Here is a 16,457-nt window from a genome sequence, read left to right as displayed (position 1 = left end):
GTAGGAATTTTTTAAGCAGCTTTGGATTCTTTCCAATCTTTAAATACTTATGGTTAACTTTCAAAAAAGTAGTTATGTTTAAAAAAGTATAATTCTCTCGGTAATTGAAATTAGTGGATAATTAAACCACTCATTTTTGGCAAAGCTCATTATTGATTTGGAAAAACAAACTTTTGCATTCCAAATTGAGGGACAAAGTCGTTGCCGTTGGTATATGTGTTTGGTTCTTTCCATATGGCACAAATTTGGGCTAACTGTCACGGAAATTCAATTGACTTTTTTTTTCTTTCTTCTTTCCTCTTTTAGATGCATGCACTTCCCATTTGTGTGTTCTTCTTGAATTTGCTTGCTTACAACAATGGCTACCTCAAAGATGAGACCCAATATCTGCACCTTGTCGGTATACATGCATTTTTGCCAATTATTGTTAGATCTTGTGTTGTATATTTTTTTTTATTAACCCTCTGATTCTTAGGAGAAGAGAGTTTCGATAATTTAAAGTTCGGTTGCAAGGTAATTAGTAGACAAAAAATTATTTTCAGAAGGAATCAAACTTGAATTCTTTCGAACGATTGCTCTTAATTTGACTCATTAACCATTTGAATTCAATATCTTAGTTATCTTGTGTTGTAAAACGTTTATTTGAATTATTTGAGTTGTGCATAGATGAAATTTGCAACATAATCATGTGGACACTCACTTTTTTATGAAACCGCAACTATAAAAACCACCTGGTAAAGAGATACAACTAGCTAGCTAGCCTCATGCAAAAACAAACAAAACTTCATGTCATGCAAAAAGGAAAATACTATTAATTTCTTTTGATTTTTGTGTTCCATTTAAAATTGTTGGGGTATACAAAAGTGAAAAAAACATGGAGTACTTCCTTTGCAGTACTAGGCTTCTATAGATGGTACAATCAAAGCCTAAAACTTGGGACATTTGTCTGAAACACATGTCGCAAATAGTAACACTTAACACTTAACAAGATAGAAAAGGAGTTTATAGTAACCCTACGTTGGCCTGAAATTAATTTTGAATTTGTGCCAACTCAAGATAGAAAAGGAGTTTCAACTTTCAAGAACACTTAACACTTTTTTTTTATTAATATTTAATTTTTTATTGAGCGAAATTTATGTGGAATCAATCCATCATTTAAAAATAGTTCTTATTATAAAGTGGTGAAACCTATATAATTTCACTTATTCAAGCTATATATATATATATATATATATATATATCTAAACTCAAAGTTTTCTTTTCATATACAAAAAAAAACCCTAATTTCTTGTGCCATACATGTTCTCCGGCAAAAATAATCTTTATAAATATATATATTCATTTTATTAATTTATTTACTATTTTCCAACTCCCAGTATATTAATTTTCGGATTTGTCCTTGCCAACAGATGAAGTAACCTTAGGAGGATTTAAAATTAGGAGACCTTGAGAAGAGCACACTCTAAGTTAATTGATACAGATTAAACTATTATCGTTTTTGTTTCATCAAATCTTTTCATAATTCCTTCTTAAATTATTTTTCTTCGTTTCCCCCTAATTTCAAATTTATCATTGCTATCACATCACTCTCTTTAATCTCTCTCTCTCTCTCTCTCTTTTAAGTGGATGTGCACCAAATATTTTTCTTTAGCAATTAAATAGCTTTTTACTATTTGCACATTTATTTAGAGAATATTTTTTCTCTTGGCTCTAAGTGCGTAAGCTGATCTAAGACACTTAAGCAATTAACCCCACAAATCTTTCTTCCCTTTTCATTGACAGTGAAAACAACAATGTTAGGACCCTCCACCCTCTAAATACAGACATTCAATCCTTTTGGATATTTTATAAACATAATTGGACCTATTGAGGTTGTATAACATGCCATGTTTGTCTCAGATGTTTAATGAACATTACAACATTGCACCTAGTCCCATTTTTTCTCCTGTTTTTTGCACTTGCTAGGGACATTTAAAAAGTTATGTATCATGAAAGCTTAATTATTTAGAAAATAAAATTTTGATAGATTTGTTGTGCCTTGCCACAAGAGTTCTATTTTCTTGTGATGTGTTGGTTGCAAATTTTCAATACAGTTTTTTAACTTGTATATGCATATTTACATGTATGTCAGTTCGTATGTAAAATGTAAAATTAACTTCAATCTAATTGTTGAATAACTAAATTTTTATTTTTTGTAAAAAAAAAATATAACTTTTTATTTATTGATCTGCGGCTTGAATAGAAAGTTGGTCAAATACGTGGGGTGTGGTGTGGATGAGGGTGTGATATTTCCTTAGTTTATAATGAAGTTTGAGATCAAATCTTAAAGACCTCGTGGATATTATTCAAAAATCTTGCTCCTAAAACGCATATATCTTCCAAAATTAATGTTTTTGGCCGGCGGCTTTTGCTAAATAAACTTCCAACAAGGGTGACTCTTAATCATAGAGGTATTTTGACTAATTCTCAAAATTATAGGGTCGTTGGATTGAAAGATTATATCATATAGATCATCCATAAAAATTTTTAAAAAATTGAAAATCATTTGATATGTTATTGAGCCTCATCAAAATTAACGGTTTATGAGTTTTTATTTAATACCGTTAACTTTGATGGGTCTCAATAACATATCAAATTATTTTCAATTTTTTTAAAAATTTCTATGAATGATCTATATGATATAAACTTTCAATCCAGCGGTGAATTTTGTAAAATTCGTATTTGTTATAATGTAATTACAAACTTGTGCACCATACACCATATGGTGCACTTGTGCATGTTAGACAAAATAGTATATGTATTTTTCATTTTTATTTTTAAATGTAGGGGGTTTGAAAAGTAGCCCCACATATTAAGAGGACCGACACGTATAAATCCACATTAAAGGAATTACCCGTTGCACAATTTTGGCCCAAGAATTTTGTGAGTTTCAGTTGGATCTGCAGAGTTTTTCTTGAATAATTCTCTTCGCACCCTCACTTTTCTTTTTCACCCCCTTGCACACAAAATATTTCGTTCCGAAGTTATTTTCTAGTATAAATTTTACTATAATTTACACTAAAAAAGAGAAATGCAGCGGGTGGGTGGGTAGAGAATTTTTCCTTTTTCTCTTGTTAAATTATTGAGAATTCTTTTTTGCAACTCTCATTTATCAAAATATTAGCTCGCAACTAAATTTGCAAAACATAGTTCACACTTAAACTATCGAACCATATCAAAATCTAATCCTATTGTCCATGGACAGTGAGGGGAACAAAACAATTAGATTTTTATAAGGTTCATTAGTTAAGGTACAAATTATGTTCGAAAGTTAAGTTGTTGCGAACTATATTTTTCCAAATATTTATGTTTTTATAATGCTTGATACTTAAAATGCGAGGAGAATAAAAACGAAAATGCGGGGGTAAGCGAGAAGTGTGGCAGCGTGCCCTAAATGATTTCCCCCTACACTTCTGCCTTTCTCTACACTTAGTCTGAGCCGGCCCTGCAAATATATGTATTGAAATGTTACATCTTTTATTTGTGCCAACAAGAAATCCACTTATATGCATGGGAAAATATTGATGGCATTTGATTAGGAAAGATAACAAGTATATTATCGGAATATCTTCTCATAGAAGATGCCATGAAATATGAATGAATATTATTTCCAAGATCATATATATAATTCGTACAGATCGTATATATCAACAATGAACAACTTAATTATTGGTATATCTTTTTTCAAAGTAGATGTGAACTTTTGTTAAAATGGAATTGTAGCTGATTCCTTTCTTAATTTGTGGAATTTTAATTTGCTATCTATTTTCCTTTCTCTACCTAGCTTTTCCACTTCATGTCTGCCACTACTACTAATGTGCATGTGTCCATATAGAACATTACTTGTATTAACTTTTATCCTAAATATATTTTTTTTAATGTATTTAGTTCATACTTTTTATGACTACAAGCTAGCTAGGAACAAAAGAAAGCAGGGGCACATGTGTTGATGATGATAGAATAAATGAGGGGCATGTGAGTGTTTTTTTGTCCAAAAATGTGAGGAACTCATTAGTAATTAATAGTGAGTAATTAAACAGAAGCATAAAATAGTCTTGAATAAAACTCTCCTACAAAGTACAAACATTTCATGTCCACTCTTCAAAAAAAATTTATTGGATGATGACTACCTTCAAATTAAGTTCGAACTATAACATTAATCCATCCTATCCTATATCCTATATTAATACAATCCCTTGATCATAAGCTTTATTGATGTGTCAAAGTTTCAATTCCAAATCAATTATTAAAAAAGTCCAATTAAATACTCATTAGAAACCTAGGAAGCACCAACATTCCTCAAATTAGGCGTATCCGTGTCCGACACCGACACTTATGATTACACTAAATTATGTTATTTTTCCAAATTTTTATCGGTATCGACGTGTCAGTGTTCGTGCCGTGTCTGGTATTCGTGTCTGTGTTCGTGCTTCATAATTGAAACCAAATCTTAAGAAGTTAAGTACAATCTCTTTTGGCACACCTTGTAGTAAAGAGATATTTTGATTCTTTTGGCGAATGCTACCATGAAACACCTTATCATATCTTGCATGGTGAAAGACCATTTTTCATCATTTGATTAAAATGTACCCTTATGGTAACACAATGGTCTGCCACACCTGATTTTTCTCCCTCTCTCACACTTCATTCTCTTCTCCTCCACGCCAATTTCTTCCTTTCACTGGTGTGGCTGGTGTGTGACTCTCTCAGTCGGAGCTCCGCCGTCGAAACACCGTAGATCGGAGCTCCGCCGTCATAACAACGTCGGTCGCCGAAAATCATCTATCGAACTGCTGCTTGCTCCATCGTCTCAGCCTTCCTAAAACTAATCAAACTTTTTGGAAATCAACGACACGAGAAAAACTCAAAGCGCCTGAGAGAAAAGTTTCAAACTTCCCCGGATCTGATCAACTCTCACGTAGATCTAAATGGAATGTCTTAGAAGTTAAAATGTTAATTAACCTTAATTTACTTTCAATTTTATGTTATGGGTATTGATATTCTTTGTTAATTATGATGATCATAGGATAATAATGAAATTAAGAAAAGGGTGTTATGATTATTACGCTTGGAGATGAAGATACAAAGTACGGCGGAAGCTAGATTAGGAATTGCAAAGAGAGGGGAAACATACTCTACAGGTGGTCTATTATAAGTTCCATGTAATACCTTAATCCAATGAATTATAAATCTTGTGTATGGTGAAAGACTTAATAGACTTGTTCACATTAGAAAAAGCCCTTTTTTATATATATCACCCATTTCCGTTTGGTCAAAAAAATAAAATTAAGTACAAGATATTCTCAAGTCTGCCACGAAAATAAATTGACATATTGAACTAAAAGCAAATGAGTGTAAACATTACATCTTCACTTCAAATTTTAAACTTAGCATCAACTCTTAATTATTCAATACGAGATTTCTAATTCACACATTACATCTAACCAATTAGTAGTGATCAGCGTTACTACCTGATGTCAAAATTAACTCTTGAATCATACATATTATGCGGATAATGTGGTGGAAAAAAAAGTGTTTGAATAAGTGTTGAGCCATGTTTTTATTACCTGAGTGCTAATCCATGAAAAAAGTAAAATTATTCCTGGTCTGATAATTGCACGGTGTTATGGAGTGTGACTCGTATTAGCATATCCGAGGGATATATTTTTTGTTACTCAATTTACGGCTCATGTCATGTGTCATACGGATATATATAATATTTTTAGTCCTACTACTAAAGTTATAAGAAGAAAAGAAAAATACTTTGACAAAAGAGAAACAATAAAACTTTATATATAAATCAATAATATGCGTATCATTTAATCATGTCAAAAGTAAAATAAAATCAATATGCGTATCATAAAAGTTAGTCAAGTCAACAAATCACCGATGATAAGAATATTCTCTGCTTCCGTTTCATATATATGTGGAACTGAACTCATTTCATATTTCAAGATCCTTTCTATTTTTAATTATTTTTATTTTCTTTATTATTATATAGTTTTGAAAATAGAAATGCAAAAGTGTGACATCAAATGATGTGAAATTATTTTGTCCGATTTTTTCTAAACTACCTCTTTATGATTTAGAGATATTTATCAATTAACCAATGAAAATAAATCATATACATGTGAAATAAAAATTGATTACATATTTATTGTGAAAACCACATACACATTTTTTTCCTTATTTATTTACGTGACATATCCTCATTAGTGGATGAATAAATAACTCCAAATTATATAGGATAAGCTGTCAATTTGTCTCATGTGAAATATGGTCTTTTAATCTCTCAATCACAGTATTTTTTAACACAAAAGTTGTGATGTGGCAAGTTTGTATCGGTGTGTGCTAAAACCTGGTGTGGAATTGTCCACGTGAAATTCTAATCTCTCTATCATCTTAACTTGCACATGATCTCACATAAAAATGAAATTTAAACTTGCCCTAAACAATTCACAATTTCCTTTTTCTCTTTAGTATTATCTAAAAAATTTATCAATGAAATGATTCAAGTGATAAGAGGTTTGACTCTTTAAATATGTATGGTTAAGAGTTTAATTTCTGCTTCATGCGTATAGAAAAAATTTGGTCAAAAAGAGACAAATCCACCCCACATACAAATTCTCTACAAATATTAATCATCACTAATAGCTGTGAAAATTTCGTATCAATCTTATATTATAATTATAATTATAAAAAAAAAAGTATTTTTAATCTTTTCAACGTGCAAGATATAATATTTATTCATTCTTTCTTCTACTCATATTTGAATTAAATATAGAGTTCAATCCTATAATAAGTGTATCCTCGGTAGAATTTATTTATGAGCGAATCTACCTTGTTCGCATATTCTTGACAATACATACCAAATGCAATTATGCAACCAAAATGAGTGAATCTCCATTGTTTGTATTCACTAGCAAGGTTGCATACAGAATGCAACAGCACATGTTAATGTTAAATCATATTTGTCTTTTCAAAAATTTAAAAGTCACGTACATATGTAACCAATAAAAGGGACAAAAACTTTGTTAACAAAACATGACCCTTGAAATGTTCTAAGGACGATAATCAAGTGACACATGTTTTGGTCCCAAGATAATAATGCTCCTGATTTTCTTTAACCCAAAATTTGATTGTGGAGAAATTAATGAAGAACCAACATGCATGTAAAGTGGGAAAATGATGAAGCTAGTATAATGTTTTGTTGACATTTGACAACTACTACTTGTGTTTTCTAGTCAAAGTATTTTTCTTAGTGCAATCTAGTAATGTTGATTTTGTGCTTGTTTAGCATGACGGTATCAAACTTAGGTTGATTTATGTGTCATAAATGTTGATTTTGTGCTTGTTAATTTGTTGACATTTTGTGATATATGTTTAACATTTACTTCTTTTACTCTCCCCGTCCCAAAATATAATAAAAAATTAATCAAATAAAGTTGATGTATTTAGTCCAAATTTTTAACCAAATACATTAATTTTCTTTTACTAATTTTGGGACGAAGGAAGTATATTAGTAGTAGTAACACCGTAACAAATGATGATGTGTAATTTCATATTTTCCGAAACATACGTTGCATTTTATTCTTTTTTTTTCAAGGTGTTTATAATTTTTTTTTTGGGTACAAGAAAGTGTTTATAATTTATCATTGACGGCTAATAGGTAAAGATTATTGTAAAAAAACCAATTTTTTATCCAATAGAAAAAAATATAAAGAATGAGTTCATTATATCTTCTACAAAATTCACTTAAATATTTTCATTGGAGATATTTCGAGTACACTCGATCTTTGATAGAGTTTGGTATAAGATAAAAAAGTCATATTCACTCTACCAAAAAAAAAAAGTCATATTCAAGAATACAAAATTATATATTGTTTAATTATGATCTATTGTCTATTTTTCACATTTAAGCCACACTGTCGTCGTGGCCACTGGCCAGTGAGCAATTTGAGTTGTACTACCTTTGTACTCATAAGATGACAACAACAAAAAAGTCTATCAAAAAAAAAATAAGATGACAAAAAAAGAATATGTGGAGACTGATTTGTTAAAAATCCATCCACATGATGAATGATCAATTAAAAAGAAGGTAATACTTTTCTTCTTTCACTCAAAGAACACATTGCATACGCTAATTTGATTCAATTCAATTTTGACTTCCTTTTCAAAAATATTTAATTTTGCCTAAGTTTTTGAGGATATAATATTTGGGCTAAATATATTAAGGTTGAGCATTGCAAATCCTAAATGCATATATTTAGCTCCTCTCTAATTTTTTCCTCATATTTTCTCTCATTTTCTTAATTTAAGGTTGATAAATTATAAAGACTAAAAATGCACTTAAAGAAGATAGAATTAACCATTGAATTAAGAAAATGACAAAAATATTTACCTTGATCCGGCGCAACTATATCATTAGGTTGACAACAATGTTTCTTTCATAAGGCATCTAAAAACGAAATTCAATATACTCCGTTTCAAATTACTTGACGTTTTACAAAAAATTATTTTTTTTCAAATTACTTGTCGTTTTGATAATTTAAGGTTATATTTTGTCTATTATATCCTCATGTAAATTCCAAAATATTTAGGAGTAGTTGTTGAAACCGAAAAAGATTTAATATATATTTAAAAAACTAAAGTTTTTATTTTTTTATTTTTTTATTTTTTTTTGGTATATACATATTTAAATTTATTGAAAAAAGAAAGTGTGTGCAAAAAAAATATTGATAAATTAAAATAAAGGCATAATAAAAAAATAAGGTGCAAAATTTTTTTTTTTTAATTTCTTGTTTTTTTTCTAAAACGCGAAGTATGTGATGTCAAACCGCTTTGTTTTTAATGTTTCCTAAAGCATTGATCAAACAACTGTAAAATTAATGATCTTTTACTTAATTGATCAAACAACTGTATATCATCAACAATATATTATTTTTTTTTGCATAATAAGATAAGAAATAAAGAAAGAACATCTTTTATCTTTTGCTGTTTCTCACTTCTAGAAGGTTCTATTATTATCTTTCTAAATGAAAAAAAGAAAAAGAAAAAGATGGGTCTCTCTCTATAAATTGAATGTATGAGACAGTTCTTAATTTGTGTCACATGACTATCTCTCTTTCTCTAACTCCGTGATCAAAGGCTTTAGTTAGTTATATAATTGCTCTTCACTTTCTCTTTGTACTTTCCCGTGCACACAACACAACACAATCCTATTAACTTGGAGGAACCAACTAGATTTTCCACCTAGGTTGTCACGAGATTTTTCATATTTTTTCACAATATATAATTCAACTCTTTTTCTACCTACTGTGCGACACAAATTTTATTCATAAACTTTTCTGATTCATCTTAATTGAGTGAGTGAGTTAGTGATTCAATTCAGTTAAAAACATTATGGCTACTCCTCGCAACATTGAAAAGATGGCTTCAATTGATGCTCAATTGAGACTACTAGCACCAAGGAAAGTTTCTGATGATGATAAACTTGTGGAGTATGATGCTTTGTTGTTAGATCGATTCCTTGACATTCTTCAAGATTTGCATGGAGAAGATATCAGACAAACTGTACTTTCTTTCAATTCCTTTCTTACTTTACTACTTCTACTCTTTTTTATGCTTATGAAGGAAAAAAATATTAGTTTTTTTTAGCTTAATGTTAACATATTTCTGAAACCCCACTTCAAGTTTTATTGAAAAAGAATAAAAGATTAGTTTTTTAGCTCAATATTAACATATTTCTGAAATCCCACTTCAATTTTTATTGAAAAGAAACTGTTTTTGGTCTTGGATGAAATTAGTTAATATTTGATAATATAATTTAAAAAATTGGAGTTGAATTTGTGTGCAATAGGTTCTATTTTTGGTGAAATGCAAAATATTGATTTTAAGTAAATAATTTGTGTGCAGTTGGAGTTGAATTTGTGTGCAATAGGTTCTATGTTAGTATATGTTTGGATTGGCGGTGAGTTTGAGCAAAATCATGGTGGCAGTGGGATTTTTTTTGGTATTAACCCGTAAAACCCGACTAAGAATTGTTCCCACCAGGAATCGAACTCGGATTCTCCTGAATAATCCGTCCTAGAGGAAGCTCATTAACCACTCGAGCCAAATGTCTTGGTTTCACACCGAATAATAAAGTGTAGTTTTTACCAAAATTGCAGTGGCTCGATGTGATTTTGGCACGCATTTGGTAAATTAGTGGACTATGTTAGTTTTGAGAGTTTGAACCTTGAAATTTTGTTAGTACTCTTTCGATGTCCATGAGCTCACAAACCGAGTTATCTACTTGAAACATGATTACTTTTTTTAATGATTTTTTGACTAAGTTGTTGTATGAACTTGTGGCTAAGAGTTTTGGTAATTTGATGTTGATAGGTTCAAGATTGTTATGAGCTATCAGCAGAGTATGAAGGAGAGCTTAAGCCAGAGAAATTGGAGGAACTTGGGAATATGCTGACTGGTCTTGATGCTGGAGATTCTATTGTTATAGCCAAATCATTTTCTCACATGCTTAATTTGGCAAACTTGGCAGAGGAAGTGCAAATTGCATATAGAAGAAGGGTTAAGTTGTTAAAGAAGGGTGATTTTGCTGACGAAAATTCTGCCATAACTGAGTCAGATATTGAAGAGACCTTCAAGAAGCTTGTGACTGAACTTAAGAAGACTCCTTTGGAAGTCTTTGATGCTTTGAAGAACCAAACTGTTGATTTGGTTTTAACTGCTCATCCTACTCAGTCGATTCGTCGATCTTTGCTTCAAAAGCATGGAAGGTTTGTCCATTACGTTAGTCAATAATTTTCTGTTATAACTTAGTGGTGCTATGGTGGTCTGTTGTTGTAGCATTTATTGTCTAGTGGCATATTTGAATTGACTTATTTGAGTTTACCTACGGAGGCATTTGTGGGACTGTTTGGAAACAACTTCTGAGATGACCATAAGCTGTTTTCCATAAGCTCCCATGTACAGCTTATGAAAACTGTTTATAGCTCATATGAAAACAGTTATAGAAGTAGCTTATATTATATATAAGCACTTAATTAAGAATAAGTTGTTTATCCAAATAGGACCTAGAAACGTATTTGAATAATTTATACATTACAGTTTATGGAATTATGGCAATTTCTGCATTAAGGATTAGTCTGTGTTAGTAAGCATTGTTTTCATGTGCAGGATAAGGAACAATTTAACACAGTTGTATGCTAAAGACATAACACCAGATGATAAGCAAGAGCTTGATGAGGCTTTACAAAGAGAGGTACATGCTTGATTGTTGATTCCTTATTCAATTTATGATTCCATTACTCACATTTTAGGGAATGAATTTGTGGTTAGAATTTTTTTTTTTTACAGTAAACCTACAGCTCTAACGAAGTTTGCTCATGCACAGATTCAAGCTGCATTTCGCACTGATGAAATTCGAAGGACTCCTCCTACACCACAAGATGAAATGAGAGCAGGAATGAGCTACTTTCATGAGACAATTTGGAAAGGAGTTCCAAAGTTTTTGCGTCGGGTTGACACAGCTCTGAAGAACATTGGAGTAAACGAACGTGTGCCATATAACGCTCCTGTTATCCAATTCTCTTCTTGGATGGGAGGAGATCGTGACGGTATATTTATTTTTTCTAAGAAATTAACCGATGCTCACAAATTTTTTCTTTAATACAAAACTTAATTTTTCTGCACGTGTTCACGTGGAACAAATTTCTGTTTTTTTCCTTACAATATGCCTAATGTGTATTGCAGGTAATCCTAGGGTAACCCCTGAAGTTACGAGGGACGTGTGTTTGCTGGCTCGAATGATGGCTGCTAATTTATACTTCTCTCAGATAGAGGATCTCATGTTTGAGGTAATCAAATATGCCGGACTATTTCATGATAATAAATTTTCATTAAGCAATAATTAGTACATGGTTCTTAAAATCTTGTTTTTTTTCTACTTCGGTAGCTGTCTATGTGGCGCTGCAATGACGAGCTCCGTGTTAGAGCTGAAGAGCTTCATAGATCCTCAAAGAAAGATGCAAAACATTATATTGGTATGTATTGTTCTGTTCCAAATAACACATTTTTTGGACATCATTATTGGAATTTACAATACAGAACAAAATTTCGGATCAACACTGCGGTATTGTTTGTAACATGTTTTTAAATGTTGCAGAGTTTTGGAAACAGATTCCTCCAAATGAGCCATATCGTGTCATTCTTGGAGGTGTGAGGGACAAACTGTACAATACACGTGAACGTGCTCGACAGTTATTAGCAAATGAAACCTCTGACATCTCTGAAGAGACAATCTTCACAAATGTTGAGCAGGTATTATCCTCGCAATAACCCAATACACCATTAAGAGATAACGGCAATGGAATCGTTAATTTTTCAGATATATATTTTGAAACTCTCTAACTTCTATTTTTTTTCTTTTTTGTGTAGTTTCTGGAGCCTCTTGAACTGTGTTATAGGTCACTCTGCGCATGTGGTGATCGATCGATAGCAGACGGAAGCCTTCTTGATTTCTTGCGACAAGTGTCCACATTTGGACTTTCACTTGTAAGACTCGACATCCGCCAAGAGTCAGACAGGCACACAGATGTTATGGATGCAATTACGAAACACTTGGAGATTGGATCATACCGAGAATGGCCGGAGGAACGCAGGCAGGAATGGCTCTTGTCTGAGCTTAGTGGAAAGCGCCCTCTCTTCGGCCATGATCTTCCTAAGACAGAAGAAATTGCCGATGTTTTAGATACCTTCCATGTCATTTCTGAACTTCCCTCAGATAGCTTCGGTGCCTATATCATCTCAATGGCAACCTCCCCATCTGATGTGCTAGCTGTCGAGCTTTTACAACGTGAATGTCATGTGAAGCAGCCGCTAAGAGTTGTTCCACTGTTTGAAAAGCTCGCCGATCTTGAGTCTGCTCCTGCTGCGGTAGCGCGTCTTTTCTCTATAGATTGGTACAGAAACCGCATCAATGGAAAGCAAGAAGTTATGATAGGATACTCAGACTCGGGAAAAGATGCTGGCCGTCTTTCTGCAGCTTGGGCACTATACAAGGCTCAAGAGGAACTCATAAACGTAGCAAAGGAGTTCGGTGTTAAGCTAACAATGTTTCACGGCCGAGGTGGGACAGTTGGAAGAGGAGGAGGTCCTACTCATCTTGCTATATTATCTCAGCCACCGGATACTATTCACGGCTCACTTCGGGTAACAGTTCAAGGTGAAGTTATTGAACAATCATTCGGAGAGGAGCACTTGTGCTTTAGAACACTTCAGCGTTTCACTGCTGCTACGCTTGAGCACGGAATGCATCCTCCTGTGTCGCCAAAACCAGAATGGCGTGCCCTTTTGGATGAGATGGCTGTCATTGCAACAAAGGAATATCGCTCAATTGTTTTCCAAGAACCTCGTTTTGTTGAATACTTCCGATGCGTAAGGATAATTTTACTCAATACTTGTGACATTGCAATTTATTTGTCTTTTGTTTTCTCCGTTGTTTATGAATATTATTAACTGCAGGCAACTCCTGAGTTGGAATATGGACGAATGAACATTGGCAGTCGTCCTTCAAAACGAAAGCCGAGTGGAGGAATTGAATCTCTCCGAGCCATTCCTTGGATTTTCGCTTGGACACAGACAAGGTTTCATTTACCAGTTTGGCTTGGATTTGGAGAAGCGTTCAAGCATGCAATTGAGAAAGATCCAAATAATCTCCAAATTCTTCAGGATATGTACAATCAGTGGCCATTCTTTAGGGTTACCATTGACTTGGTTGAGATGGTTTTCGCCAAAGGAGACCCCGGGATTGCTTCCTTATACGACAAACTCTTAGTTTCAAAAGAGTTGTGTCCGTTTGGTGAACGTTTAAGATCTAAATATGAAGAAACCAAGGGCTTTCTCCTCAAGGTAATTCTAACCGCGTTGAAACTTGCCGTTTTGGGATATTTGTACATTTCTTTGTCGCCGTTTCTATATTTTGAGAATTTCTGAAATAGAAAATGAAGTTTGTTCTAATGAGCTTTATTTATTTATTCTTAGGTTGCTGGACACAAGGATATTCTTGAAGGAGACCCTTACTTAAAGCAAAGACTACGCCTTAGAGACTCGTATATCACAACCCTTAATGTCTTACAAGCCTACACATTGAAGCAAATTCGCGATCCAGATTACCATGTGAAAATGAGGCCACATTTGTCAAAGGAATTCATGGAATCAAGCAAACCAGCAGCAGAACTTGTTAAACTTAACCCAAAAAGTGAGTATGCTCCTGGTCTTGAGGATACCCTTATTTTGACAATGAAGGGTATAGCTGCTGGCATGCAAAACACTGGTTAATTAAGCTCCATATTCTATGTATTAATCTGTATAATTGGATACATGGACAATGTAACCTATTGTGCTTTCTAGAGATTTGTACTGGCATCAAATAACTAAATTACTCTATAAGTATTAAGTGTTTATCCTATAAATGTTTGAATGTTTGGTATCATGATGGCTGGTCAAGTTGCCGTGATTTCGATAAATCTACTGTTTATCACATGTATTTATGAAACTGTTTAGTTGAAGGCATTCTTGATTCTTTTGATTTTTTTACTTTTGTTATTTAAAAATCATAGTAGAGCTTTGATCACACCCTGTGTTAACTAAATCGTCTGCACAAGAATATGCTTCACAATATGAGTAACAAATCTTAACCTCGCAATCCAACTCAAATAAGCTCCTGATTCGCTGAAGAAACGTATTCCTAGCAACACTACTGTCACTTCCAGTCTTCATATTATGAAGCACTACCTGTGAGTCAATCTGCAGATTCACTGCCACGAATCCCCAAGGCGCACAAAACCTTTGACGTGAAACTCCTTGTTCCTCCATTTGCCACAAAGAGTGACAAACGATCGCCCATATAGATTCAACATCATCACCACAGAATCTTCAGTACAGCTCTCCTAAATATATCCGAGATTTTTCAAATTAGTAAGTAATATCTCATGACACACTAACCCGATGAAACATCTGACATGTTCCGATACACGAATTTTTCAAATCAACGGCCAAACTTTATCAGCTTCCATATTATTAAACCTACAGAGACTTCTGTAAGTAGTAGCAACAGTATATTCACCATTCTTTTTCCTATCACTCAAATTAATTGAAACATAGCTGATGCTGTTCATTAATCTTTTTCCTTATGATGATAACCGCACCTTGACATGAAACATGGTCCTGCTATCAACTATCAATTGATAAGCTTATAAAAGAAAACTATCGGTTGATAAATGATAATAATACACATAACATATCATAGATGTATTCAAATATATTAATCCTTCATGACATTTAGTACTCACTTTAAACGAATCAAATCATTCCTACAAGAAACCAAGATATTAGATTCAAGTAATTAATGAGCTTAATTCTTATTAAAACCAACTCTTAACTGGACTTTATTTACCTCATGCAAAACTCTAGACTATTAAGACTTCTTCCCTCATAAACTAAGGGCCCGTTTGGTGCACAGGATAAGAGATATGATAGGATAACTGTATCATATCCTGTTTCAGTCCAATGTTTGATGACACAGCAGGATATGATAAGTTAATCCTGTAGCTTATCCTATCCTGACTCTCTAGTTAAAATTCTTATCCTGAATTTGAGCTGGGTTACCAGCAGGATAGGATAATTTTTTTTTTTACTGATTTATTCTATAAAATATATTTTAAAATAAAAAAATGAAAATTAATAAAATATAATTAATAAAATAATTTGATAGTAAATTAATAATAAAATAATTAATTTTTAAATATACATGTGATTTTCTCACAAGGGTAATTTTGTAATTTACATAATCTAAAAAAATCAAAATTATACTAAAATTACAATATTTTAAAGTAAACTAATTATTAAAAAATCGTAAAATATGGATATTAATTTAAATTTTATAAGAAATTAAATATAATTATTTTGCAATGGTATTTTTATTATTTACGTATGAGATATATCATATATTTATTTAGCTTATCTAACATGTATATATCATTGGGTTATTTATTTGATCATGATTCATATAAAAAATTAAACTTTTTTATTTTCTCATATTTTTTTATTTAAAACTATATAAATTTATTTGATTACTTATTTATATTTTTTATTTAAAAAATTCAAAGTATTACAAAATAATTTTTAAAAAATAACAATTGATTTACAAGGGTAATTTTGTCATTTAAATATTTTATATATCTTATCATATTATTATGAGCAAGTATGTATTAAAAACATGATATAATAGTTATCATGTTTGTTATCCTGTGTGCGCCAAACACAAGATAGGATAACTGAGGATAACTGTTATCCTGCTGATATCCTATCCTATCCTTATCCTGTTTTATATCCTATCCTATCACTATCATATACTG

The 16,457-nt window shown here is 32.1% G+C and overlaps 1 protein-coding gene across 1 annotated transcript; it reads left to right on the top strand.

Annotated features, from left to right (window-relative positions):
• The first annotated feature begins 8,918 nt into the window (after nucleotides 1-8,918).
• LOC123893968 (phosphoenolpyruvate carboxylase 2) lies at nucleotides 8,919-14,613 on the top strand. Its single transcript, XM_045943814.1, has 10 exons — nucleotides 8,919-9,612; nucleotides 10,423-10,817; nucleotides 11,218-11,302; nucleotides 11,435-11,657; nucleotides 11,794-11,897; nucleotides 11,996-12,083; nucleotides 12,206-12,360; nucleotides 12,478-13,476; nucleotides 13,564-13,950; nucleotides 14,083-14,613. Exons 1-10 carry the CDS (start codon nucleotides 9,442-9,444, stop codon nucleotides 14,377-14,379), a joined length of 2,904 nt encoding a protein of 967 aa, XP_045799770.1. The 5' UTR covers nucleotides 8,919-9,441; the 3' UTR covers nucleotides 14,380-14,613.
• The last annotated feature ends 1,844 nt before the right edge of the window (nucleotides 14,614-16,457 follow it).

Source organism: Trifolium pratense, linkage group LG7 (genome assembly GCF_020283565.1).
Source record: "Trifolium pratense cultivar HEN17-A07 linkage group LG7, ARS_RC_1.1, whole genome shotgun sequence".
NCBI lineage: Eukaryota > Viridiplantae > Streptophyta > Magnoliopsida > Fabales > Fabaceae > Trifolium > Trifolium pratense.
Note: the sequence above shows the minus strand (reverse complement) of the source record. Positions and strands in the feature narration are given on the sequence as shown.

Excerpts from the sequence above, each read along its gene's own strand:
- LOC123893968 (XM_045943814.1), top strand. The coding sequence starts at position 9,442 with ATGGCTACTCCTCGCAACATTGAAAAGATGGCTTCAATTGATGCTCAA. Across the intron at positions 10,818-11,217 it reads TTGCTTCAAAAGCATGGAAG|GATAAGGAACAATTTAACAC; the intron begins GTTTGTCCATTA and ends TTTCATGTGCAG. Across the intron at positions 12,361-12,477 it reads TCTTCACAAATGTTGAGCAG|TTTCTGGAGCCTCTTGAACT; the intron begins GTATTATCCTCG and ends TTTTTTGTGTAG.